We start from the raw sequence: 27,984 nt of genomic DNA on the forward strand, positions 1-27,984 counted from the left end.
TGTGGAACCAGTGCAGACAAGAAACCTGCCTTAGCCCTGGGCAGCCACTGCATTGCCAGTTGGAGTTTTAATGGCCTGGTCCACATGCCAAAAATTGGTTGCCTGGCTACCCTATTCTCTGCAACACTGAGGGCGTTGGAACTGCATGGCATCCTTAACTCTGTGGGGAATTTTATCTGACTGCATATCAGTGTTCCTTAATAGGTGAGCCACTAGCATGAGTGATCTATAGTGGGAAAGCTATTGGTACCCTTTGGCAGAACACGTTACACAATACAGTTGAAATTCAAATTTGTAAGGCCTATACCAACTGAGCAAAATTAAATAAATAAAATCAAAACAGTGTGATGACTTATCTTGAGTGTCCACCAGACTAAGAGGAGGAGTTGTACAGATTGGACATCTCTAGTACAGACTCCTCAGGACCTGACTGGTGCCACACAAAAGAATTTATTCAACCACAGCAGGTCAGTTATTGTCTAGGACATTACCAACACTTCCACTGTTTACTGGGCTCTTAGAAGATATTTGGGGTAAATTAGAGCTAAATAACAGCATGGAATATTGAGAGCCAGGACTGGTGGCTTGTAAACAAATGTCATGGGACCACTGGAAACTTGGCCACACCCAGGATAAAGTGGTCGTCCAGCTAACTCAAATCATAGCAGATTACAGAGGTTGCTGGATGAGAGAGTTCTCGTTTAAAGAGGTTCAACCTGTACTGCCACTAATGCTTCAGGTGATCATACATCCCAATTCGGTTGGGACAGTCCATTTTTTAAGCCCTATCCTGGCTGTGTGTGTGGTTCTTTTTTTTTTTTTTTTCCAAAAGTGAGCATTTGTTCTGTTTGCTTTTGCCAGCTTGACCAGTTGAGAACAGCAAGTGAGACATATGCCCAGTTTTGTCAACAAGCAGGGCTCGGGGAATGTGGAGAGGGGGAAGGGTGATGCCAGCCGTGTGTGAGGAGGAGTAAAACAGTGATGCCAGCCCCAGCTTTGTGTGCGGGGCAGGCAGGGTTTAGGCAAGCAGGGCTTAGGTAAGCAGCGATACTGACATCAGCCCCGGTTTGCTGGGCGAGGGGCTGGAGGGTGTGCAGATAGGGTTCAGGCTTCAACCCCATGGGGGGAAAGGTAGCTGCAGTGAGCAGGGGGAAGACTGGGTCAAATGTCTAGGATCAGCACCACAAGGAGGCAGGGGCGGGGCACGGGAGTAAGGCTTGAGCTAGCCCATGGGTGGCCAACCGGCCAGAATCCAGCCCACAAAGCCTGGGAGTGAGGGGGGGGTGGGTTTGGACCTGAGAGGGGTTAAGCCTGGGATGGGGGGGAGGCAATTTGAGGCTGAGAGGGGTTAAACCTGGGATGGGGGGGAGGCAGTTTGAGGCTGAGAGGGGTTAAGCCTGGGATGGGGGGAGGCAGTTTGAGGCTGAGAGGGGTTAAACCTGGGATGGGGGGAGGCAGTTTGAGGCTGAGAGGGGTTAAACCTGGGATGGGGGGAGGCAGTTTGAGGCTGAGAGGGGTTAAACCTGGGGATGGGAGGGCAGGTTTGGGGCTATTTTGTGTTTGGACCTTGGAACATGTAAAAAATTGCCATGTGGCCTCCCCAATGCAAAAAGGTTGGCCACCCCTGGGCTAGCCCCACTCAGTGAGGAGGGCTACAGCTAACTGCACGCGGTGTCGTTTCCCTTTTGGGACATATGATCACCTTACTGGAGTTGAAAAGACCAGCGGTACAGACATTTATATGCATGCACCTACAGCTGGCCGTATGCAGTACTCCCTACAATTTTTTTTGATGAAGTATTTTTATCTCTTAACGGTCCTGAAAATTGCCCGCTCCACACGGGCATTGTGAGACTCAGTGACGCGAGCGAATCTTCGGAGCACGCGTGGCAAAGTCTTTTGCAACAGGTCGTTCTTTCCGGCAGTGCTGGATGGTTTGTAAAAGGGAAGTATGCAGCGCTGCGCTTTCCTGCAGCATGCTAGATCCTGAGGGCAGTGTGGAGCACAGGGCTTCCTCCTCCGTCTCCAGAGTTTTTCTCATCCGTCTAGCCATGCTCCTTGCTGTAGCAGCGCTGCTTTTCTTAGCGTTCGCCGCCTCCCAGCAGAAAGAGATCGATTTTTATACATTTAAAGTGGTAAACATCAGGGGCAAGCTAGTCTCTCTGGAGAAATACAGAGGCTCGGTAAGTTAGCCGGGAGATTAGTTCTAGTTGCAGAGAATAACTAACCAACCTATCTTTGAATGCCGGCATACAGCAGTGGGGGTGCAGATTGTTCATTAACTTGCCTGCATGCACGGTTAGTCTCTCATTTGTACGTTTTGTTTAACTGGTCTGAAGTATTGCTTGCATGTTTACTTTGATATCGGGCCATAGGTGTCTCCATTCTTGGAATAAAAGTTTTGCAATCTAACCCTTGTGTGTGAGAGTCTCTTTCTTGGGCAGGCTGCTCTTTGTATACGTGGCAGCTGGGGCTGCTTGCTTCTCGTTCACTAAAAGGAGCATTGTACTCTATTAATCGTGAAAACATTTCTTCAGGATAGGAAGCATGTGGCACTTTAAAGCAAAAGTCTGTATTGCAAGATATTCCCTCTTTTGAAAGACTTGTCTTTTGCAGAATTTTGTTTGAAGCAGAAGGGAAAAGGCGGAGGATGTGTCAATACGTAAAGGAATGCACCATAATAATCAATAAACAAAACTGAGAAAATAAGTCATTGTAGATTTATATCATAATCTGCTTTAAAATATAGACATTAAAGATAACAAAGATAGTAACAGCAGATCTGTTTTCAAAATTGATTTAAATTTTACTTACATATCACTCAGGGACTCCTAAATGAAACTCTCACTGAAAAAGCAACGAAGGGTCCTGTGGCACCTTACAGACTAACAGAAAAGTTTTGCAAACTTTTCTGTTAGTCTATAAAGTGCCACAGGACCCTTCGTTGCTGTTACAGATCCAGACTAACACGGCTACCCCTCCTATACTTGTCTCCCTGAAAGATGTGCACTTTTTTCTCAAGGTCTTGAAATGTGATTAAGATACAACCACAAGGAAAAAATATCAAAAATATGTGTACTCAGAAGTTATTAAATAGCTTTGCATCTGTCAGGCAGCATATGCATGTAGAAACCATGAGGCAAATTAGGATTGGTTCTTCATGCTAGAGTGGGAGAAAGAAAAGCTTTCTTAAGTGAGCAAGAAAAGCAAAGCAAGACAAGACAGGTTTTATTTGCCCGTTTTCTCTATCTTATTTGTGCAGGTCTGGAGTGGCACAAGACAGCTGGACTGTACCTGCAAATTTGGTCCTAATAGTTAAAATAGGCAGGGAAGACCTAAGGCTGATATGTCTTTAACTCATTAAAGATGTCATATAATATTTTTTTTGGATTTCTTGTTTGCTGTTCATGTATGAAAATATTTATAACGTAAGGAAATTTTGAGATAAAAATTGTTAAATCAGAGTAAAGTAAATATCAGTAATTTAGGGCTGAAAAGATTAACAAGAATGTTTGTAATTATTCCAACAATAATTAAATTGATAACCCTGGAAATTCAGAGTTACATAAATATTTAAAAAATTCAATTAAGAAATGAAATGCCCAGCGAAAGTACCCAAACATTTATATTCTGCTCCATAGTGATTCCTGCAGGAAGCTGCTGTATTATGAACAACATAAAAACACAAATCTACTTTTTAATAATTAATTTAATCTAATCTGGGACCATAAACAATGTGGGTAGAGGTACTGCATGGTGTAACTAAAGGGCAGAATTAAAGAGGTTAGCCAAAGGTAACAGAGCAGGTAGGTGATCAGAACCAGGGTCTCCTAACTCGCACTCCAATGAGCCATCTAGTGGAGATGTGCTGTTCTAACTGCATAATGCTTTCTTTTTTCATACAAGTTTTTTATGGCCAGAAGGGCCTACTATGATAATGTGCTTTTTCTTGCATAATACAAGCTGTAGATTTCACCTAATGATTAATGCTCTAGTGTAACAACTTCTGGTTGAATGAGAGCATGTCCTCTAGAAAGATAGAAACTCTTGATTTAAAGACTGTCAAGTGATAAAAAATACACTATGCCCTTTGATAATCTGATAATTATCCTCACTGATAAAACTATCTTATCTCCAGTTTTGATTTTTAATAGACTTGTTGCAGAGATGTCTTGCACACCAGAGCCGTGTCTACACGTGCACGCTACTTCGAAGTAGCGGCACTAACTTCAAAATAGCGCCTGTCACAGCTACACGTGTTAGGCGCTATTTCGATGTTAACACCGATGTTAGGCGGCGAGACGTCGAAGCCGCTAACCCCATGAGGGGATGGGAATAGCGCCCTACTTTGACGTTCAACATCGAAGAAGGGACCGTGTAGTCGTTGCGCGTCCCGCAACTTCGAAATTGCGGGGTCCTGAATGGCGGCCATCAGCTGAGGGGTTGAGAGACGCTCTCTCCAGCCCCACAGCTCAATGTTGGCCGCATGGAGCGGCCCCTTAAAGGTCCCCACCCCCTCCCTTTCTGTGCAGGAAGCTGAGAGAGCGTGCAGGCAGCAGCAATAACACGCGGCTCGCCTGCACGCTCCTTCGCAGCCACCCACACCCCAACCCAACGCGATGGCCACCCGGCAGCCCCCCCAGCACCCTGAGGGAACCCCCCGAAGGGGAGCCAGGGTTCCCAGGGCAGCCAGGGCAGGAGCCAGGCCGGGAAGCGGCAGCGGGGCCCCTCCTGGACGGAGGCCGAGTTTCGCGACCTGCTGGGGCTCTGGAGCGAGGAGGAGGTGCTCCAGGTAATGGGGAGCAAGAGGCGGAATGTGGATGTGTTCGCTCGGCTGGCCGAGGGCCTGGCCGCCCGGGGTCACCCTGCCCGCACTCCAGACCATGTCCGGAGTAAAGTCAAGGAGCTGCGGCAGGTTACGCCCGGGCCCGGGATGCAGCCGGCTGATCTGGGGCCGCCCCCGTCACTTGCCCCTTTTACAGGGAGCTCAGGGACATCCTGGGCCCCCGGCACACCTCCTCCCCTCCAGCCACGCTTGACACCTCGGCTGAGGAGCCCCAGCAGGCCCCGGAGCCGGAGTCCGCCCCAGAGGCAAGACCCGCACCCCGGGGCACTGGAGGAGGAGGAGGAGGGGGACTCCTCCTCCACTGAGACAGGGCTCCAGATCCTCCTCCTGCCACCGAGGAGCAGCAGCCGGGCGTCCGCCCCCCGGGTGTCCGCCGACCGTGGGAGTGGACCTACAGGTATGTACCCCCCCGGTGTACACCCCCGGGGTTGAGGGGCGGGGGTAATAGATATGTGGCCAGGGCCCTCCACATGCCCAGATGACCATGGCCCCAAGGACAGCAGTGCCATATCCCTCACAGGAGTGCATCAGCCCCTTCCCCCGCCAGCACGACAGTGCTATGCCCCATCCCCAGGGCAGGGGGGAGCGGAACCTCTAGGGTCCCCCGGGAGGAGGGGGTGGGACACCCAGCAGCAGCAGCAGCAGCAGCATGTGATGGAGTGGGGGGAGTGCAAATGCGAGTCTCAGGCTAGATATGAGCAACAAGCTGAATAGCTCCCAGTGGCTAAGGATGATCCTGGGGCTACAACTGGCAGGTTACACCTCTGCCCTGAACAAAGAGGAGGGAGGAGCCGAGCTGGGTTTGAATTGGGGGCCGCAGTTAGAGGCTAGGGGAAGGGAGAGCTGGAAGGCAGCCAGCCTGAGGAGGGGGAAAGCTACACCCCAGAGGGGCACCCTTTGGGGTCTTCTCCCCAGGACGGGTTGGAAGGACTGTCTCTGACTGCTGTACTGTCACTTCTGGGAGAAACTGGGCATCTGTTGCCTAAGAAACCTCTCCTGTCAGACCTGCTGAGTGAAGTGAGAGTCACTCCCGCCGGCGGATGGGGTGCAGTGCAGGGGGACCCTTGAACCCCATCACAGCAGCATCTCCCGGGGACGGGGATGGGGAACCTGCAGCACGGGGTTGCGGGGACAAGGGCCACGGCTCGGGGCCCACACTAACGCCTGTCTCCACTCTTCTTCCCCCTCTCCTGTGTTCCGCAGCTGCACCATCGGAAGGACTGGAGAGCGCCGGCGAGGCATCAGTGGTCCCGGAATCCCCTCCGGGGCCATCGCTCCAGGCCAGCCCCTCAGCGGAGGACCAACTGGCCCCACGGCGGGCAAGACGGCGGACCCAGCACCAGCCGCCGGCGACAGACCCCCAGCTGCTGGCCCTCCACCGCCGGCAGGTGGAGGTCGCGGAGCAGCACCTGCGGGTGGAGCAACGCCACCTCCACCTCCAGGAGCGGGTGCTGGCCTGGCGCCAAGAGGCATGGGGGGCCTACATGGAGACATTCAACCGCATAGCGGACTACCTGGCCCTCCCACATGCTGCGCCGGCCACCACTGTGCACACCCTGACTGCTCCACCCGCCGCGCCACCCGCTGCTCTGCTCGTTGCCGTGCCGTCCGCCGTCACCCTGCCACCCACCACCGAGGGCCATTCCGCCGAGGGAGACCTGGGGCCAGCTGACACTCGCTGGATGTATCTGCCGGTCCGCCCGGCCCCCAGCCAGCCCCGGACAGGGCTGCGGCTGAGGCGGGGCTCCCGGCCGCCCACCCCCAGTGCCGGACTATAGGGGCATGGGACCCAGGACATGCCCCCCCCCCTTGTATATAGTTGGTATTTATTTATTTGTGCCCCCCGTTTGCCCAGTCTAATCCTTCCCCCCCATGTAAATAGTTCTCCCCTTCCTTGTTATCCCTGGGTTTTTTTGTTAATATGTACGTACACTTTTCATATTTAAGTTAGTTAGAAGTTCCTGTATATAGTTTGTATTAGTTAGTTATAGAACAGAGTTGAAAGTAAACCAGTTTGATTTCACAAACAAGTGTCTGCTTTTATTTGTGCAGGAAAGGGGTGTGTGTGTGCTGTTGGGTGCTCCGTGGTGTGGGCGTAGGGGCAGGGAGTGTTGTGGAGGATGGGGGGGCGCAGTGGGGGGCCTAGCAGCGTTCACCCCGCGGCCTCATCAAAGTGGGCCCGCAGGGCCTCCCAGACCCGGGTCCCTTCGGGGTCCACCTGGCGACTGGGGGCAGCGGGTGGCTGCACGTCGGCCCTGCCGGCCTCCACAGCCCAGGCCTGAAAAAAGGCCTCCCCCTTGCTCTCCACCAGATTGTGTAGGGCGCTGCACGCACCCACAATCTGGGGGATGTTGTTGGGGCCCGCATCCAGGCGGGTGAGGAGACATCTCCAGCGCCCTTTGAGGCGGCCAAATGAGCGCTCCACCACCTGGCGCGCGTGGTTCGGGCGCTGGTTGAAGCACTCCTGGCTGGCAGGGAGATGGCCCGTGTACGGGTGCATGAGCCAGGGCCGGAGGGGGTATGCCGCATCTGCGATGACGCAGAGGGGCATGGTGGTGTCCCCCACAGGGCTCTCCCACTGGGGGATGTAGGTCCCCGCCTCCAGCCGGCGGCAAAGGCCCGAGTTCCGGAAAACCCGGGCGTCGTGGGTGCTGCCAGGCCAGCCCACATAAATGTCCTGGAAACGGCCCTGGCTGTCCACCAAGGCCTGGAGGACCACTGAGTGGTAGCCCTTCCGGTTTATGTAGCGTCCTCCACTGTGCACCGGGGCGCGGATGGGGATGTGAGTCCCATCCAGAGCCCCGAAGCAACTGGGGAAGCTCAGGGTGGCAAAGCCCGCGATGGTGGCATCCGGGTCCCCCAGCCTCACGAGCCTGTGGAGGAGCATGGCGTTGATGGTGCGCACGACCTGCAGGGGAAGCACATGGGAGAGCACCAATGAGGGGTGAGCAGGGTGTGTGTGGCCCTCCCCTGCCCGGGCCCCCCTGCCCTGCCCTGCCCTCCCCTGCCCGGGCCCCCCTGCCCTGTCAGGGCTGCCTCCCCCCCTCCCCCCGTGGGTCCTCTTACCTCCATGAGCACAGCCCCGACGGTGGCCTTGCCGACGCCAAACTGCTGTCCCACGGATTGGTAGCTGTCTGGAGTGGCCAGCTTCCAGACAGCGATGCCGACCCGTTTCTCCACAGGGAGGGCATGCCGCATGGCGGTGTCCTGGTGCCTGAGTGCAGGGGTGAGCCACTGGCATAGCTCCATAAATGTCTGCCGGCTCATTCTAAAGTTCCTGAGCCAGCCGTCGTCGTCCCACTCCCCAAGCACCAGCCGCTCCCACCAGTCGGTGCTGGTGGCATAGCTCCACAGCCTCTGGCGTGTGAGGGGGGCAGGTCAGGGTGCTGCAGGGTTGGGGGTTGATCCTCCTCCCCTGCGGGCCGCTCCTCCTCCTGTGTGGCAAGGAGGTGCTCAGCTGCCTCCCGCATGGCATGGAGCAGGGCAAGCCCTGCTCCTGCAGGGGCGGCTGGGTGGACCTCTGGCTGCTGCTGCTGCTGCTGGGGGTCCATGACTGCATCGCCCGAGGTCTGCGTGCCTATGGCTCTGCAGACCGCGTGCTGTGCAGGCTGAGTGTGTCTGGGAGGGGCCCTTTAAGGGAGCGGCTAGCTGTTGCCCCGGAAGCGCTAGCCCACCCTGTGACCCTGTCTGCAGCTGTGCCTGGCACCCCTATTTCGATGTGTGCTATTTTGGTGTGTAGACATTCCCTCGCTGTGCCTATTTCGATGTGGTGCTGCGCAACGTCGATGTTGAACATCGACGTTGCCAGCCCTGGAGGACGTGTGGACGTTATTCATCGAAATAGCCTATTTCAATGTTGCCACATTGAAATAGGCTACTTCGATGTAGGCTTCACGTGTAGACGTAGCTCAGGAGGCGTTGCAGATGTTTTCATGCAAGGATTGTGCTCACTTAAGAACATTCTTGCATGTTCCATTACGTCATTGCACTACCTATGTTTGATCCTTGTACTCTTGCCAATAGGAATGCGAGCTGAATTTGGGAGAAGAGTTAAAAATATCCAAGCTTCTGGGTGGATTTAGATTTAACAGGGCCCAGACCCAGCCTGACAAAAGCCCCCAAGCAACCAGCCAGTTCAAGCTGTGCTTTAGTGGTACATAGGCCTCATGTTGGCCCCCAGAAGATAATTTTAACTTGCTAGATTCTGTACAAACATGATGCATTAATGTTTGTCTGTGTAGTTCAATATATATGTATGATAATGTGTAAATATGCAGTTTCTTTCACAGATGTGCATAATATATGTGGGATACCATCAGATTGCTTGTAGTTGGCTTTTTCAATAGTTTCAATACAGTTGTTGGCTTTTTTCAATAGTTTGTTCCCATTAATTGCTTCCATGGGGTCTGTCAAGAGTCAATAAATTCTCTGAGTGGAATGAATCTTGTCTTCATGGCACTTGTGGCAGCTCTAACTCTCTGAAGAAGCAAATGCCTTCTTCAGCTTCAGTAATTCAGAGCCAGAATCCCCTGGGAGGGAGTTAAGATAGAATTCTCCAACATAACGATGGAATTCTCACAGATCATTCTGCTAAAAGGCAGAGAGCATTTGCCCCACTGCTAAATGAGCTGTAAGGTCCATTCCCACATCTCATGCCTCTGCTCCACTTCAGGTTTGCACTTCATTGTTAACTATGTAATTAATTCATTCTCTAGGGCTAAGGCTACACTGTAGTTTCTATTTTGGGATAGACCATGTTCAGTCTGTATCTACATGTTGATACTTGGAGAGTTAGCTAGATGGCACCAGAACATAACTTTGTATACCAAAGTGTACAGATTCCCAGATTGTGCCTTGTTGTCACAAATAATTACTTAATGGTTTATACGTAAACTTTTGCTTTATGGTTTTGCTTTTTGGAGAGAAAATTAAAGGAAGATACAGAGACTAATTTTAATATTGTACTGTGATCACCTCTAATGTGCGTGTGCATCATTGCCTTCATTGGGTGGAATTAGAATTGCCCAACCGCAGCCTATCGACTGGAGTCCCCAAACTTTTTAGCTAGTACCAGGGACATCCGTAGGGCCGTGTGGGGCTTGAGGCGGAAGTAGCAAATACATATTCATCACTTCCTCAGCCACCATGCCAACCTATTCTGCTGGCCTTCAATGCCTCCAAAGCACAATTATCCTGATTTTCCATATCCTAAAAATGGCTCTCCCTTGCACATCTCTTCCCCCTGTTCTTCTCCCGCAACCAAGCAACAGCTGGGAGCAGAGTCACAGTCAGGGCTGGGGTCACAGCTGAAAAAGGGGCTGTGGCTGGGGTTGGGGGAAGTGTTCCCTGTAAGCTAAGTGCTTGGGAAGCTGCCCAGCTGATTAGCAGAGGGCTCACAGCCACCCGCAGTGGGTAGCATGTGTTTCTATTGGTGGTGCACAGCTACACATGCCTTGGTGCATATAACACAATTTATTTTGCCCATGAGTGGAAAAAATTAGAAGGAACACTGATTGGGCACCAGGTCCACAGCCAGGAACCAAAGCCCAAGACTGGGAGCCAGGACTGGAGCAGGAGTGGATAGTGCTCCCTGCCCGCCTCCTGTGGGAGCTGGCCAGGGCCCACCAGGACCCCCCAAACATTTTCCCCTCCCCTGGGTGGCCCATCCCAAAGCTTGCGGGGGCGGGGGCGGGGGAGTCACTGCTATAGACATTAACAGCTAAACATCTTCTCACTCAAGTGAACAGGACCTCTACTTTTGGAGCAGGAGAACTTGGCTTCTACCATGCTGTGAAGTTCTGAATGGTCACAACATCCAGTATAATGGTACCCATGAATTGCTGGTGGCCAAAAATTTTGTTACACTAGATTTATTGTACAATCTGCAATTGCAGATTTCCCTTCAACTAGACCAAGTTTCAGTGTACTTTATGGATTGTCCTATGATATTTGCATTGTGAATTTTATAGCGGGGGAGAGAGGCTTTGAGAGGACTTTTAACGTTCAGGAAAAGTGCTGGGTTGATAGCCCTGAATCCCTCTACTCTACTCATCCACACAACAGATAGATATAGCATGAGAGTGGTAGCAAAGTATGTTCCCTCTGCTCCTTACAGAAGGCAAGATGGTATTTCTTTCATTGTCCCTGGAGCCTCCCCTAGAGTGCCAATGGTGGTAGCCTTTGCAGGCAACACTTCCCAGGAACTGGCCTGAGGCTGCCAATTAATTTCATATAGGCTACCTAGCTGCTATTGATTTGAGCTGTAATTGACCTGACGCTCCTCAGCTAATTCAATCTGTTTCATTGCCTATACCTAAGGCCATCCATTTCCAACTCCCAACATTCTATATATATGAGCAAACCATCTTTTTTCATAACTTGTACAAACCAACCAAAGAACAAAGCAAACCCCACCCACCCAAACAAGCAGTACCAGCATCTTGCTCCCTATATAAAGCTACAGCTACCGAGTTTTTGTGGAAAGCAATTTTTCACTTTGAAAATGAAGGTTTATAATGGATACATGAACTGAATGGAAATGGTCAAAAGTAATGTGTTCAGATTTGTCCCTTACGGGCTACGTCTACACTAGCACACTACATCAAAGTAGCCTATTTCGAAGTAAGAACATCGAAATAGGCTACTTCAACGCGTATCATCTACATATCCTCCAGGGCTGGTGCCGTCCTCATTTCCATTCTACCCTTTATGCACTGTGCTTTGTAGTTAGATTAGAAGCTTTTCTAGGCAGGGAGTCTCCTTTGGTAAGTTGGCTAGCTGTTGTTTTGCTAAGCTTTTATCAGACATGTACACAGTGCCTGCTTCACTTCAGCTGGTGCTGGGGCATCATGGCCTCAACACTGAAGATGTTGGTCTCTTTGAGGACACTGACATTAGTGGAACAATCCTCACAATTCATATTGAGGATCTTCCAAAAAAAATGCTGGGTTTTTCAGATGTTTTCTATAGGTCACCCAAGTCTCAAAGCCAATGGAGAATTGGGATTACCACCACATTATAAACTAAAAGTCTAGTATGTATTCTGATGTTGTGATTGTTGAACACCTGGTGAGACAGTCAGCCAAAGGCAAGGCTTGCGTAGTAGATACTGTGCTGAAATTTTACATCTATATCTGCCCTTTTTGAGAGAAAGCTGAGTAACCAGGCAAAGTAGTCTACATTTTCTAGTTCTCATTTGTCATTGTATCAGAGAGGTAGCCGAGTTAGTCTGTATCTTCAAAAACAACAACAAGTCCTGTGGCACCTTATAGACTAACTGATATTTGGGAGCATAAGCTTTCACGGGTGAAGACCCGCTTCGTCAGATGCATGAGTGCTCCAAAATATCTGTTAGTCTATAAGGTGCCATGTGACTTCTTGTTGTTTTTGTCAGTGTAGATCTTCTTGCTGTATCTGAAGATTGGCTGATGGAGAACTTTTGTTTTGGTGATGTTCAGAGTTAGCCCTATGATTTTATAAGTGTCAGAGATGCAGTTGAGGGCTGTTTGCAGATTCTTCTTTGAGTGTACAACTATAGCACAATCATCGCATATTGGAGTTTGGTTATTGTTGTCAATGTTAGTTTAGTTCTGGCACGCACAAGAAAAAGGTTGCTATTAAATTGATATTTGGATGCCAGTGACCTGGGGTATATGGTCTTGGGTTCACATAATCATCGTTGCTAAGAGAGTGGGGAATGAGTGGGTGCCAGTACACAGCCTTGTTTTACATCAATTTGTCTGACAAAGTGCTTAGAGATAAAATCACTGCCCAGGACAGAGCCAGTCACAGAAGATCAGAAAAGAAATGTGGACAAATTCTGCTCTCAGCAGCCCCATGGAAATCTGTGGGATTAAAAGTAGAATTTAACTCTGCAGTTCCTGTAGGTATAAACATGTGTGACTCAACTGATTTCAGCTGAGTTGCATCTGTTAATACCCAGGCTGACTGGCTCTTTGGCGCCGCAAATTCTAACTTTAATCCCCCAACCCCTAACAGAGCATCCAATGGATCAAAATTTCTTGGTTGATTTTGTAACTAGAGTGGAAGAGCTTCATTTCAGTGATCCAGGACATTCTCTTTGCCTCAGTGGCTAGGAGATTTGAGACTTATGTGTATACACACAGAGAATGAGGGAAGACTTTCTATATGGCTTCATTCCTTCCTTTCTGCAGGAGCATCATTTGGATGCGGCTCAGTTGGGGTTTGGGGGCAGGCACCACAAGCTTGTTTAGTCTCCAGAATCTGTGGAGGGTGCTTCATGAGGTAAGGGATCTGTCTGTACAGCACTGCATAATGTACATTGGGCCTAGGGCAAGTCACCTCATAGATCCTTTAAAGAAAGTGCTTAACAAGGAGTACATCTTGTGGCTGTGCTATTGATCAAGTGGAGCCCCGCTACGCTGCCCCGGCTCCCAACAGTAAGGGTTCCAAAGGCAGTGGCAGGTGACACAGGATGTACATTGATAACAATTTTCTTATGTATAAGAAAATAGGCCAGAAGCTCAAGGATGATGGACATGAAAGTCAGAAGAAAATCCAACTGGAAATAGGATGCATATTTTGTGGCTAATGAGCTATTGAAATAGCTTCTGAAAGGAAGTTGTAAATTTTTCACTGCTTGGAGTCTTAATTGAGACTGGATGCCTCTCTAATAGTTCAGCCATTAGTGAGCTTGATGTGGTAACCATTAAGTCAAGTTAACACCCCATGTTATGTCAGTCAGTCTATATTATCATGATGACCCTCTAGCCTGAAGATCTATCCATCTGTGTTGACAGTGATGAGTGCATGAGCTGGTTCAGTGTCAACACTATGAAAGGAAAGATGTTCCACACTGAAAAACATATAAGATGCACAATCTTAAGCACCACTAATAAGTATAAGACAAAAAATCCTCATCTGAACAGTCATTACCTGTGCTGGGAATTGTATAATGTATGCTCAGAACATGCCAAAAAGACAGGTCAGAGTTGATGCTGAGATATCTTAATACTGAATAAAAACACCCATGAAATTTAGGGTATATTGTCAGCCTGGACGCTACAATAAAGTGAGTATTATGAACAAATTCCTCCTAAATCTGAAGAATTTGAGCCTATTTCAAAACAATAGTAATATGCTGGATAGCAGTTCACTGAAGATTCTCAACATGGATATTTTTATTCTGAGAATGGTCTGCAGTCAAGCCTTCTTGGTGGAAGCTTGTCAAACCAGGACATGCAATTTGTTTTAATCTCTTTTGCTTAGGTGTCTCTGGTTGTCAATGTTGCAAGTGAATGTGGATTTACAGACAGCCACTACAAAGCTCTACAACAATTACAGAGAGATCTTGGCTCACATTATTTTAATGTGCTGGCATTCCCATGTAATCAATTTGGGCAACAAGAGCCAGACAGTAACAAGGAAATTGAAAGCTTTGTCCGAAAGTCGTATGGTGTCTCCTTCCCTATGTTCAGCAAAACTGCAGTCACAGGTGCTGGTGCTAATGCTGCCTTCAAATATTTAATTGGTGAGTAATAGCTAGAGCTAAGCAGGTAAGTCTCTGGCAGTGAATTAATCTGATGTGACAAGAATTTTGTAAGAGTCAGGGCAGTCAACAGATTTTGCCAGGCCCTGTGCAAGTTGCGGAGCAGGAGGACTGGTTCTGGGCTCCTAGAAGGTGTGGGGCCTCAGGCAGAAGGCATGGGGCCTCAGGCAGAAGAGGCAGGGGGAGGTGGAGGGGTGGAACTAGCCTCCCATCATCAGTTCTTATGTGCTGTCCAACTTGTGCCACCTAGTGCTCCAGTGGTGATCCCTGGGCCCCAGCAGCTGCCCCTCTTTCCCTGCCCCCCATCAGCGGACCCACTATAGATTATGTGTTTTTGTATTTGTTAGTATACTGTATTTGATTATTTATTACAGGGGTTGTGATAAACCTAACAGATGAATTTGCTATTTTTAAAAAAAGCCCTATGTGAAATAATCATATGTAATACCTATCCTAATACAGATTCATGTCTAGAAATACAAGGTCAGTTTACTTAGGAGTGTAATATATTCCCTCATTACCTGCTCACAGCATCATGAATGTGGACAGTTGTGCCTGGTTGTTGTTTCTCCTCTTAGCAACCATTCCTCCAGAGCATCCATGTCACAACATGTCAGGGGCTGCCACGAGTCAGATTTCATGAGATACATTAGCAGATATCTAGGATGAGGGGAGGCAAAAAGTCATCAGTACCTATTCAGACCCCTTCCTGACACAGGGCTTGCATTGCATTCGCTCACAAAACAATGCAACCAGGTGCTGATAGTGATTTCCAGGAAGCATTCCCTTCATGTTCCCTTCCAGGAACGTGGAACAACCAAACTGTAGAACCCACCCAGCTAGTTATACTAGAACCAGCCCTTGCTAGGATAGGAGCCTTTGGAAGTTTTTGATTGGTTCCTGGCAGATAACTAAGAAGCTATCAGTAAAGCAGGTTATTCTGCATTGGTTGAAGTCCCCAGACACCATTCAAATACTGATTGCAAAATGGAGTCTTCATCCAGGGAATGTTTTTTAGGAAGTGAAAAAAGTCTAATCAAACCCACTGCCACATGACAGCACTTTGAGTCTCCCCTCTTCCCTCCACTCGCCCATGGATTTGCAGCAGAGATGTTTGTACTACTTTTGGCTGCCACATGCAGTCCTCCATGAATGACATTCCTGCAAGTGAAGTTTCCCCATGCTCTTCCTATAGAGCTTAAGGCCAGAGAGGACCACCAGAGTTTCAAGTTTGACTTCCTGTACATCACCAGCCACCGACGCCACTCAGCACTCACAAATTAAATCCAACAACCACAATTAGATCAGAATATTACAGCCCACAGGACAGTAGGAGGGACTAAGGTGCATCAGCATCTGAAGGCCTCACAATGGCAAGGGCATGACTGAAATCTACTCAAATAATCATGGCAAGTAACCCACATGCTGCAGAGGGAGGCTAAAAGCCTCCAAGGCAGAGGTGAAAGTGAGCCAATATGGCCTGTTATGCTGAATGGCAACATAATGGCTGGCAAGGTACAGTGATACAATACTGGAAAGACACCATACTAACCCTCAGCCCCTCCACAGAGCTGTCTGTCCTCCAGCTCCGACTGTACTGTAGCAGCCCTGCAGGAGGACAGGGCTGTAGGAGTTGGAGCTGGGAGCAGTATGACAGCTAACTGCCTGCCCCTCCCAGCAAGAAAAGGAGCAGAACCCACAGCCCTGCCTTTGGCAGGGCAGCTGCTGTTCAGATGGGGCTAGAGAAGAGGCAGCTCCATGGAAGGGTAGGGCGACAACACTGGGCTTCTGCTCCTTTCCCCACCGACAGGGGAAGCGTGGGGAAAGCAGCAGAACTGCTGGCAGCTCCCCTGGTTGATGTACTGCTCCCAGTCCCTCCTTCCCCAGGTAAGGTGGGATGGGAAGGGGAAGAGTGTGATGGCCATGGGCTGGGGGCAGGGCAAGTGGGGGGGATAACAAGAGGAAATCACATGCTCCCCTGAGCTGGTGTGCCCCTCCCATACTCAGAAGAAATGTACAGGTTGAACCTCTGTAATCTGGAACTCTCTTGTCCAGCAAACTATGTAATCCAGCATGATTTTAGTTATCCACATGACCAATTATCCTGGGTGTGGTGAAGTTTCCCATGGTCCCATAACATTTGTTTACAACCACCAGTCCTGGCTCTCAGTGTCATCTGCTGTTATTTATATGTAATTTATTCCTAAATATCTTCTAAGATATTTCTAAGCCGTGGAAGTGTTAGTCATATGCTAGGAAATATTGACCTCCCATCGTCCGTCAAATTCTCTCATCCAGGACTGATCAGGTCCTGAGGATTCCGGACAAGAGAGTTTCAACCTGTATTTTACTTTCACCCTTTGTCCAAAGTCACTTCACCCTCTTCCATCGCTGGGTCACTGGGGGGATTGCTACTACTTGCCTCTCCGTGCATATTGCTGCACCATGAAAGGACAATCACCATCAAAAGCCTGGTAGTGCACTGTGACAGGGGACTCTCCCCTCTCGCGAGTGCCTCCTATAAACTGGGTAGGAATCTAGAATTTTTTTGCACCCAACATCTCCTTCAGTTGGAAATCCCATCAGAAGGGTCTCCAGTGGTCCAGCTCCCCATACAGGCCACACACAATCAAGAGACAAAAAACAAAGCGCTTCCAGGATAAGAGGTCCAAACATGTCCTATTTCTTTGATAAAATCCTTAGCCAGTCTGCGTTTAGTTTTCAGCCCCTTCCAGGCTGGCTTTAGGATCAAGCCTGCCGTGGTATACAGAAGTGCCCCTAGCACTTTCTCCCTGGAGGCTGTTTGATCAGTTCTTACTGCCCCAGTTATCCAGCAAGGTCACTCATTCAAGATCAGCCTCCTGCAAGGGCTCAGGGAGTAACAAAGTTAAAAAAAGAGTTGTTCCTCTGCAGGCTCTTAAGCCCATACCTTACCTCTTTAAATTCCAGCCCTGTATGTGCACTACTAAGCCAAGCATGCCTACCTCTCAGGGCATTGGCCACTTTGCCAGTGTCTGGATCCAGGCCTGTCCATTATTCAAGGTCCCATCTCAAGCTCATTAAAGTAGCAGAAACATGCTGCTTCCCTTAATAGCTGCTGCTGCTTCTATTTGCTGTGCCACTTCCAATATAGCTCCTTCCTCTTCACATTTATCTCAGGGCTGAAGTTCTCTGATCTCCTGACTCACCAAATGCCATTTCCAGCAGAACCCATCTTCTGTTTTTCTCTTGAGCTCAAGCAAGGAGCGCTCTTTCTTACCCTCTAGTCCTAGTCAAGAACAGCACTGCACAGCCCCTGCAGCAACTTTTATCTGAGCCTGCTGTGCTCTAATTAGCTGCTCTCCTACTGTCTTTCTGTGGAGATCTGGAGGACTCCCCTTCAGTGCTCCTTTTTGGTGGCAGGATGTGGAAGGACCAGGACACTTCCAGCAGGAGCCTCAAAGGAACTGGTACTCCCTGTCACATGCACCTTATCAACTGTGTGATGCTGTGTGGAGGTTTGGCCCAGAAGTGGCAAGAGATGTAATGTTGTCACAGATAGGAACATAACATAAGAACGGCCATACTGAGTCAGACCAAAGGTCCATCCAGCCCAGTAGCCTGCCTGCCGACAGTGGCCAGTGCCAGGTACCCCAGAGGGGGGTGGACCAAAGACAATGATCAAGCGATTTGTCTCCTGCCATCGATTTCCAGCCTCTGACAATCAGAGGCCAGGGACACCATTCCTACCCTTGGCTAATAGCCTTTTATGGACCTAACCTCCATGAATTCATCTAGCTCTTTCTTAAATTCTGTTATAGTCCTAGCCTTCACAGTCTCCCCAGCAAGATGTTCCACAGGTTAACTATGCACTGAGTGAAGAACTTTCTTTTATTAGTATTAAACCTGCTACCCATTAATTACATTTGGTGTCCTCTAGTTCTTGTATTATGGGCACAAGTAAATAACTTCTCCTTATTCACCCTCTCCACACCTGTCATAATTTTATATACCTCTATCATGACCCACCTCAGTCTCCTCTTTTCTAAACTGAAAAGTCCCAATCTTTTTAGCTTCTCCTCATACAGGACCTGTTCCAAGCCTCTAATCATTTTAGTTTAGTCAGACTTCTAGCAGTTGTGTAGAAGGATTTTAAGGATTTGCCTCTGCTTATTTGTGTTCCCATTCCAGATGTATTAGATTCTTTTATACGTGATTGTTTCTCTGATCTAGCCCATTGTTTGATATCTCCCCTCTCTTTTTTACTAAAGCCTAGAGTATCTCTATCGATGGATTCTCCTCTAAGATGAGTTTCTGTCCGATCCACGTGCACCTCTGCACCAATTGGCTTTCCCCCATCTCTTAGTTTAAAAACTGCTGTACGACCTTTTTCATGTTTAGTGCCAGCAGTCTGGATCCCCTTTGATGTAGGTGGAGCCCATCCTTCCTCTATAGGCTTTCCCTCTCCCAAAAGTGTCCTCAGTTCCTAACAAATCTAAACCCCTCCTCCCTACACGTTCGTCTCATCCACGCATTGAGACTGAATTTCTGCTTGCCTACCTGGCCCTGCACTTGGAACAGGAAGCATTTCTGAGAATGCCAGCTTAGAGGTATTTCAGTGTATTTCCTAGCAACCTAAATTTGGCCTCCAGGACATCTCTCCTACCCTTTCTTATGTCATTGGTTCCAACATGTACCACGACCACCGGCTCCTCCCCAGCACTACACATTAGTCTATCTGGATGCCTCAAGAGATCCGCAACCTTTGCACCAGGCAGACAAGTCACCATACAGTTCTCGCAGTCATTGCAAACCCAGCTATTTATGATTCTAACAATCGAATCACCCACTACTAACACCTGCCTCTTCCTAATAACTGGCATTCCCTCCCCCAGAGAGGTGCCCTCAGTGCGAGAGGATACCATAACATCCTTTGGAAGGAGGGTCCCAACTATGGGATGGTTTTCCTGAGCTTCCAATGGCTGCTCTCTTTCTCTGAGCCTTTCAGCCTCTTTAAGAGCACTGGGGCTCCCAGACTGGAGGTGGGACAGTACTACAGTGTCCTGGAAAGCCTCGTCCACATACCTCTCTGCCTTCCTGAGCTCCTCCAGTTCAGCCACCCTGGCCTCCAAAGCTTGAACTTGGTCTCTGAGAGTCAGGAGCTCCTTGCAACGAGCACACGCATACACCACCCACCCACAGGGCAGGTAGGCATACATGTTACACTCTATGCAATAAACAGGATAGCCACGACTCTGCTGCTGGTCTTCTGCCTACATTTTCTCTATTGAATAATCTGAATATAAATGGGGTTTTTATTTAAAGGCTTGGGATATATGTTATATGTCAGAAGGAAATTACACCCTCTAACCTCCCACCTCTAAACTCCCCTCTCAAAACTCCCTCCTGTTTGCATTTGCCTGTTTGCAAGCTCCCTGGTCGCTCTCTAGCAGGGTTTATAAAGCTCTGGCCTTCCTGATAGCCCTGCCCTCTGGCTACAGCTTGACCAATGAGCAGAGAGTTTTAGATTTCAATCCCAAGAGCTTTAGATTTAGTTTTAGATTTCAATTCACAGCTTCCAACTGCCACTCTGAGCACACGGCCTTTCAGACAAACACACAGCTCAGCACTCAAAAACCTTCAAACAAACAGAAACACAAACACAAGCCCAGAACCCCCAAACACAAAACACCCACACACTCCAGACAGCCGCTTACCTCAAGGTGCCAGAAATCACTCCTCCTTCTCCAGGAGCGCCCCTCTCAAAACTCCCTCCTGTTTGCAATTGCCTGTTTGCAAGCATATATAAAGATAAAGCATATATAGCTCTGGATCTGAGCTCCTGTCTTATGACCTTACATTTATGCATAGAAACTCTTGACCTTAATCTAAGATGCATTCCTGACCTTTTCCATTTCATATAATGCAAACACAGAGGTTAGAGCTATTGGAAAAAACTATTCGGTCTTTCAGGAAATAAATCAACCTCTAACTACTGAGGGCTAGGAAGAAACTTCTCCTAGTGGCAAGTTATTCCATTATTTCCTACTGCAGAGTTTCTTGAGACATTCCTTCTAAGCTCTCTGGTAATGTCAACTATCAGAAAATTGCCTAGTAGACTAGGTCAGTAGTTGGCAACCTGCATCTCTGGAGCTGCATGCAGCTCCTTAAGGAGCCACTTGCAGCTCAAGCATTGCTACCTCTTGCAGCTCCAGAAGCTACCACTACTTAAAAAAAAATCCTAAATTCAGTTGCCTGCTGTGAAACCTACTGAATTTACATTTTTTTGTTTAAGCAGCGGCAGCCTCTAGAGCCACTGAGCAGTCAGCTGCAGCAGGGAGCCCTGGAGAAGAAAGCCAGCAGGACAGGGAACCACCTGTGCTGCATGTTGGGGAAGCACTAAGACTGCAGGGGAGCTGGGGGAACGGGTGGCTGAGCCTGCCCCTGCCAGGGCCATGCAGCTCTGCTGAGATGGTGGGGAGCTGTGGGAGGAGGCAGTGGCCACAGAGGAGCTGTGCACACTGAGGCAAGTTAATCCTAGGGATGTGGAGGGGCAGAGGCTGGGACTGAGGCAGGTTAATTCTGGGGATGGGAGCAGTTTGGGGCTGATGGGTTAAACCTGAGGATGGGGAGACGGGTTTGGGGCTATGAGGGTTAAGCCTGAGGATGTGGGGGGGTTGGTGAGATGGGGGGTAAAGGTTGGGGGTGGGGTGGATTTGGGCGCTGAGGCAGGTTAAGCCTGGAGATGGGGGTAACAACTTTCTAACTGGTACAAATCAATGTGTGTGTGCTGATCTTAAAATAAGGGTGATAAAGCGTACGCTTTGATGTTATTTATTAAGGACTGTCTCATTCACATGCACTGCAGCTCTTGAAGTATTGATTTTGTAACTGAATTTGAAAAAAAATCTCTTCTTGCTTATTTTGGTTGCAGACCCCTGGAAAAGGTAAACCTTAGTCTGCTATACTATGGCTGTTCCTAAGTCTATCTTCCAGCCAGGTCAAAATTATTCCAAATAGTATGTTTTCTGGTGCTGTCTTCTGTCTATATATCTTAAGTGACTGGACTTCAAGCAGTTCCCCTTGTGGTCTATTCCAAATTGTAATACAGCTGCCATTGACTTGGTTGGGGGAAGGCCACTCACCATGCAGGATGGGTGCACCCACTTCCCTTTTTGAGCTTGTGAGTAATTCCCTAGTGTATACTCCCCAACCTGTGCCTGTAGTACTACCCACAGGTGTGCAGTTGTGGGGCTTAAGTCATTGAACTCACACCTTTCCAGTCCATAGGGTAGCGTGGCCCATGGCCAGCGTAAACTCAATCTAGTTTACAGGCAATGCAGCCCAACAGCCAGTGTCAGTAAACTTGCCTAACTGCCAAGGCAGTGAGACCCAGTGGCCCAAGTCCATAAACCTGCCTCAGTTGTACAGAACTAGAGCACAGTGGTCAAAGTCAATAAACTCACCCTAGTCTACAAGGCAGTGCAGCTTAGTTACTAGAGTCAGTAAGTTCACCCCATCTACAGCACAGTGTGGCTTCCCTGTTAGAGGCAGGAGATGACAGGGTGAGGGGTCACCTGGCCATCTCTCTCCACTGGACCCCAACCGAGGGCCCTAATCATGGTTGTAGCTTCAGCCACTGACTCAACAGGGAAAAGCTCCAACCACAACACACTGAATCCCAGCATCAGGTCACTCACCAGTTAGCTGTTGCCTCCCCTGGGCTGTCACCTGCCACTGGTCCTCTAGCTGCAGTGCTAGTTTCCACTTCTACTCACTAGTCTGGAGCTTGTTGACTCGTGGGTGCCTCGAGTCCCCCTGGGGACTTTGGAAGCTTCTCAGCACCAGCTTTAATGGCAGGGCCTCAGCAGCTGGGTTCTCACTGCAGCTTTCCTGGAGCAGGCAGTGCACATCCTCTTCCTCCAGCCATCAGCCCTATCTGAGCTGAGCTGCTTGCTTTTATATCTGAGCAGCTAAACCATGCCAGCTAAGGCAGAAGAAGTGTGGTTTTCTCAGAGCTCAGTGCAGAGTTAACTCTCTCTTGTCCAGTGCAGGGTGAGTGCACCCTGTCAAACTCCCTATCAGAAAATCCTTCCTAACAGTCAACTTAATAGTTCTCCCCCAGCTTCCCCCAATTGTATGTGCTTCCTTTTTTCAAGATGCTGAACAACATATTGTCAACCTCAAATGTCAGAAACTGGTTCATGTGATTTTCTCTTCTGTTTGTATTGTCTTTTCCTTCATAGAAGCCACAGGACAGGAACCAACCTGGAACTTCTGGAAATACCTGGTAGATGCTAATGGGAAAGCAGTAAACGCTTGGGACTCTACTGTCACTATTAAAGAAATAAAACCTTACATCACTGAGCTTGTGAGGAAAATCATCCTGAAGCAGAAAGATGAACTGTGACTTTCAAAAATCTATATTATACCTTGATTGATAATTAGGACTATAATTTGACTCTTTGCATTCCAAAGGAAGAAACAGAAAGATAGGAAATCATTAAGAATAATTGAAGTTTCCCCCCATCATCCTCAGGAGGCAGAAAAGAATAACTGAATGTCGTAAAAGGTGATTTAACTTAGGCTTGTGCTATCCTTCTAAAGCGACTGAACTGAATTTATGCCTTGGAAAACAAATCATCGGCCATTTATTTTACTGTCTTAGATTGTTGATGGGATTATGAAGATCCAGTTAGGATCCCTCTAAAGAGCTAGGCTCAGTTCAGCTAGAATTTCCTTAGAAAGACCTTACTAGCAACTGCAGATTATTTGTCATGATTTTGATCATGAATTTAATTTAAAAACGCAACCCAAAGAAGCATCCACTCTGAATAATTTGGACACCGTTACAAGGGTCAGGCAAAAATAAGTTTCCTCAAAGCAGGCACATTTCTAATGATACCCATCTGTTTAGTTATAAAGGACAGGCACTTCATTTTCTGTGTGTGTGTCATGGGTAACTGGGTGAGAAGGGTACGCGCTGGCCCCATCTGTAGCACTGAAATTAAAGACAAAATTTCCTACAAGAAGATTCTCCATAAATTCTGTGAGCTGTCTTTAAATTCTTCTAAAAGTATTACTGAGTAACATTAATCAAGTCTGTGCAATTAATTTGAACATTAGGCCATATTCTCCACTGGGAAAATCAGTTTAGCACCATTAAAATCAATAAGCAAAGCTGATTTATCCATGCTGAGAATCTAGCCCCGTTGTTTGCTTTCTTTTTCCAAAGAATTGTATTGTGGTTCAAATTTTGAGCTTGTTGAAGAAAGAGCAGTACTACTCATTTTGAGACAAGCTTAAGGTGGTTGTTTTGAAATCTGCACCATACAAACAATTTGCTTATTTTGTGCACAAAGTAGGATTATTCACTCTTAAGTGCTTCATTTTGATAAATGTTGTGATAGCTAAATTCTCAGATGTCACCAAACAACTTTTAACTATTTTTTTAATGTAGCCCAACCAAAGACAGCATTTTTTTAAAATAAATGGGATTGGACAGAATATTAAATTAAAAAAATTAGTGGTGCTGTCCAAATTTAATAACATCTTCAGAGCCCTGTCACATTCAAAGCATGCCTGACAAACAAATTAATTTTACTAAAACATGCTGGCACTCCAAATAGTGAAAAGTGTTCAGAGAGTTAGATACTTCTTGGAAAAAGAAGAGTAGAATTCACACACTTATGGCATGACTGCTTACTCCGCTATAGCACAGTGGTCCTAAGCAAAGTTGTTTCACCTCTCAAACCCTTGGTTACCTGTTGTAAAAATATATAGCTAATAACAATGGTTTGGTCCTGCTTGAGTGCTGGTGATCTGCTCCAAGATATAATCTCGTTCCCTAGATCCTGGTTCCTTTGTAAAACCTGGGAAGAAGAGATTAGCCACATTAATATAGAAATATGTTCCCAACATACCTTGTGCACTTGGCAAGTGCTATTGGTGGTTGTGTGTGAGAGACAGGGCCTTAGAGCAGTCCTGATATAGTCTGTCCCAGCTGGTGAGACTTTATGTAGGGTATATTCTCAGGGGACAGTTTCCGCCAAAGCATCATAAAGGGGACTCAGTCTAACAGAAAACTATATACCAGAACAGTATCAGGGAGCTGTAGCATAATAACAAAATAAGGTTCCTCAGTCACTCATAGACTTATATCACATTCAACCTAGACCAAGTGGTGGATCATGCAGAAAGAATAATCTTTAAACCAGGTCTTTACCTTTCCTTTAACTCTGGAAAGTAACCTTGGCCAGTTTGGCATTCTGTGATAAAAATATTCCCTGTCACTGTGATATATTTTTTTCCTCTCAATTTCACTGACAGACTTGTGTCCAGGGATCAAGTAATAGAAATTTCTTGCACGTTTTACTGTTTTCACTTTTGAAAACCGCTTCTTGTATGAGCCAATGTTAGAATCTATGTTTGCTTTCTAATTCATATCTTGTGGTGTATTGTAATTTCATTCGGCAGCTCTAAGGATACAGAGAAACATTAAAAATGCAAAAATTTCAAATTGAAGACATTTAAAAATTTTTTAATCTCAAAAGGTATTTAATCAGTTTAATAAAAATGTTCAGAAAATATTCCAGTTGCCAATGAGACTTAATCCTAATTATTTGAAAACATGAATATTTCTAACTTTCTTAGGGGACAGGGAAATGGACAATAGAGGTGATTGTTACAAGGAAGATTAAATCAGCCTTAAAATTGGACTGTCATCAGAACCTTACAATGGCGATGGTCTCCCATCACTAACATAAAATTTCATAAATCTATTAAGCTCTGTTACTTTAGCTCCAGAAGCATGAGGCTACTACCAGTTAAGCTAAAACAAAGATCTCCATTAGGTGTCACCTATAGAAACACTTCTAGAAGGTCTTTTAGCATAGCCAGCCAGTGGACAATAACTTGTTCTTGCACATATGGTGTTTATTACATTATATAGTCCACCTGGGCTCTCACTGAGGTTTTAGCTTTACCTCTCCCTGCAGTGCATACAGAAAAACTTCTATACTGGGTTTAGAGATACTTTAAACCTGAATTAGTTTATCCAAGTGTCAGGGGTTAGAGCCCAGAATTCCATGAGGACATAGGCAAAATCACTTAAATGCTGATAGTCTTCCACTATCTTCCCATAGTTTTTGTCCAAAAGAATACACGGATTCTCCCTTAGTTGACAGAGGAAGAATCCTAGAGCACCTCAACACAAAGAACCAAGTGGTATTACAATGTCTGTCAATTGTGGAATAACTTTTCTACCCTGGGGGGAATTGTGGGTTGGCATTAGGGGACTGATGGGTATTGTTGTGTCTGTAAAGATGTATTGGGATGAGAGGAAACAGGTATTTTCAATAGTATGGTGGTAATAGATGCTAGAGTAGATATGTCGATGACAAATTATGCTAGGTGAAACTAAAAGCAAATTACAAAGTAGATAAATATTATTATCCTTATTTGACAAATAGAGTAAATAAGATAGGGCAACAAATATGGTAGGGAATTTGCCCTAAATAACACAGGAATTCTGTGGTAGAGGTAAGAATACAACACAAGGGACTAACTCTCAACTGCTCTGAGCTCCAGTCAGACACTTTGAGATGGAGCCCATAAGGTAGTGATGGTGGCTCTGATCTCAGGTCACCTACCCTCAAGCACACATTAGAGCCAGAGGAGAGCATTTCTAACTTACACCAGGGAAGGATCCAACAACACAGATCTACTCTTAGAATGCCCCTAATCTACCTCTTTAGTCCCAGGCAGCAGTGGTTAAGGATGGGGAGTCCTAGTTACAAGAGGTAGCTAAACTCTTCTGCTGGCTTTCCATTAGTGGAGAGATCCCCTGCCCAAGGGTAATTGTCCATTGCAGCCTGGAAAATCTGACCTAAACTGTCAGTCAGCCTATCACCTTATCCATTAGGGAATCCTGCCTTTCCTCAGAGCATCAGGAAAACTTGAGCAAAGAAAATAGCTACTCCCAGGAAAGGGTACATTCAAGGGATCACTATGTTTCAGGTGAGTAGATGTGTGATTTACAAAGCTGTTAGATATAAATACAGCTAGATGGGTTTTAAGACGCTGCTGGAGAATGCCTTCTTCCATGCCACTTTCCTTAGGCAGCGCATTGCTAGAATTCGCTCAAAAATGAGACTAACAGCACTCACAAAAGGCCATTGTTACTCTGCATGATATCAGGTCACTTAGGCTATGTCTACACGACAGCCTAAACTTGAAATAAGCTATTTTGGCATGTGGCGCTGTCTACACGGCGCCATGTGTCAAAAGCAAATGCTATTTCAAGGCATCCTTTACTCCTCCTGTAGATGTAGAAACAGCCTTCTTGTTATTTTGAAAAATATTTCAGAATGAAGGGCATGCTGCATAGATGCAGGGTAGCTCTTTTGGGATACCGCTGTATCCCCACATAGCTCCTGCCATGCAGAAGTAGCTTAGTTTCCATAGATGGTACTCCAGAATAATTTTTAAAGTTGTAAACAGAATTTATCAACTTCTGTTTCTCAACCACCCCCACATGCCCACCTATCACTATTTGTTCTGGTTTTGGCTTACAATCCTTGCTTATTCTCAGCCTCTCTCTAATGACAATGGGATCGCAGAGGATAAAAAGGATTTCTAACATACTTCCACAAAAGAGCATTCTGTGAGGGGGCAGAGTATGGGGGGCATGTGTGAAGGACTTGAATTGAATTCTTCTCCACTTTGGTTCCAGAAAGTGTGATTAGGCTTGCATCTTGCAAAGTGAAGCAGTTCTAATTTTGTGGGTGGTTCTGACACAGTTCTAGAAGAGTGAGTTGATTACATTCTTTGGTTTCACAACACCAAAATAAGAACTGTCTCATCCTGTCAAAACAAGCTTGTTTCATGTAATCTAGAACCATACTGGGAGCATTCCATAAAGTTAGATCTATTCCAGTTTGCCAGTTACTTTGCAGGAGCATGTACACAGACATTTTTCCCCTGAATCTGCATTTAATACACAGTCTTCGTAAGTGTTCACTGCATGCATCACTGAGAATCTCAGAGCATAAGCAACACCATTCTCATAGTTCAGTATTTATGCTGTTTACTTCAATATATATTCAATTAAAATGTTATGTATAAGCATATTAATATTTATTGGAAGTGTCCCAGAGGGAGTTGTGGTCTTCAGTAATATGTTGCAAAGTATGCTAGAAGCAGCCCAATCCTGTTAGATGCTGCATGCACTCACCTCCCTTTTGCGTGCTCTGTGTGTTGCAGGGCACATGCAACACCTTCCAGACCTTGGGCCTGAACTAAATTGGCAATGTATTCATAACAGATTATGCAGACTTCTGCATTCAGTATCTATGTTTGAGGGAAATATGTGATTGTGTGGATATCATATGCACAATGGCTAGAGCAAGGAACTTGGTACCATGATGCTGAGACTCCATCTAGGCTTTGTTTCTGTCCCCTTGCTGATAATTAACAATTCACTGAAATAATTTGTGACTCAATTTCCCAATCTGTAAAATGGGAATACCAATACTTCACTAATGTGAGGGAGTTCTGTGTGGTTCAATTCCTGAATATCAATAATACATTGTTTCTCCGATGAAGGTTTCTCTCAGTTGCCCAAATTGGT

At 47.0% G+C, this 27,984-nt stretch overlaps 1 protein-coding gene across 1 annotated transcript; it reads left to right on the forward strand.

Annotated features, from left to right (window-relative positions):
* The first annotated feature begins 1,952 nt into the window (after window positions 1–1,952).
* Window positions 1,953–24,937, forward strand: GPX7 (glutathione peroxidase 7). Its single transcript, XM_075003427.1, has 3 exons — window positions 1,953–2,183; window positions 14,096–14,357; window positions 22,601–24,937. The coding sequence occupies exons 1-3, from the start codon at window positions 1,977–1,979 to the stop codon at window positions 22,762–22,764; spliced, it is 633 nt and encodes a 210-aa protein (XP_074859528.1). The 5' UTR covers window positions 1,953–1,976; the 3' UTR covers window positions 22,765–24,937.
* Window positions 24,938–27,984: the final 3,047 nt, after the last annotated feature.

This window comes from Carettochelys insculpta, chromosome 9 (genome assembly GCF_033958435.1).
Source record: "Carettochelys insculpta isolate YL-2023 chromosome 9, ASM3395843v1, whole genome shotgun sequence".
NCBI lineage: Eukaryota > Metazoa > Chordata > Testudines > Carettochelyidae > Carettochelys > Carettochelys insculpta.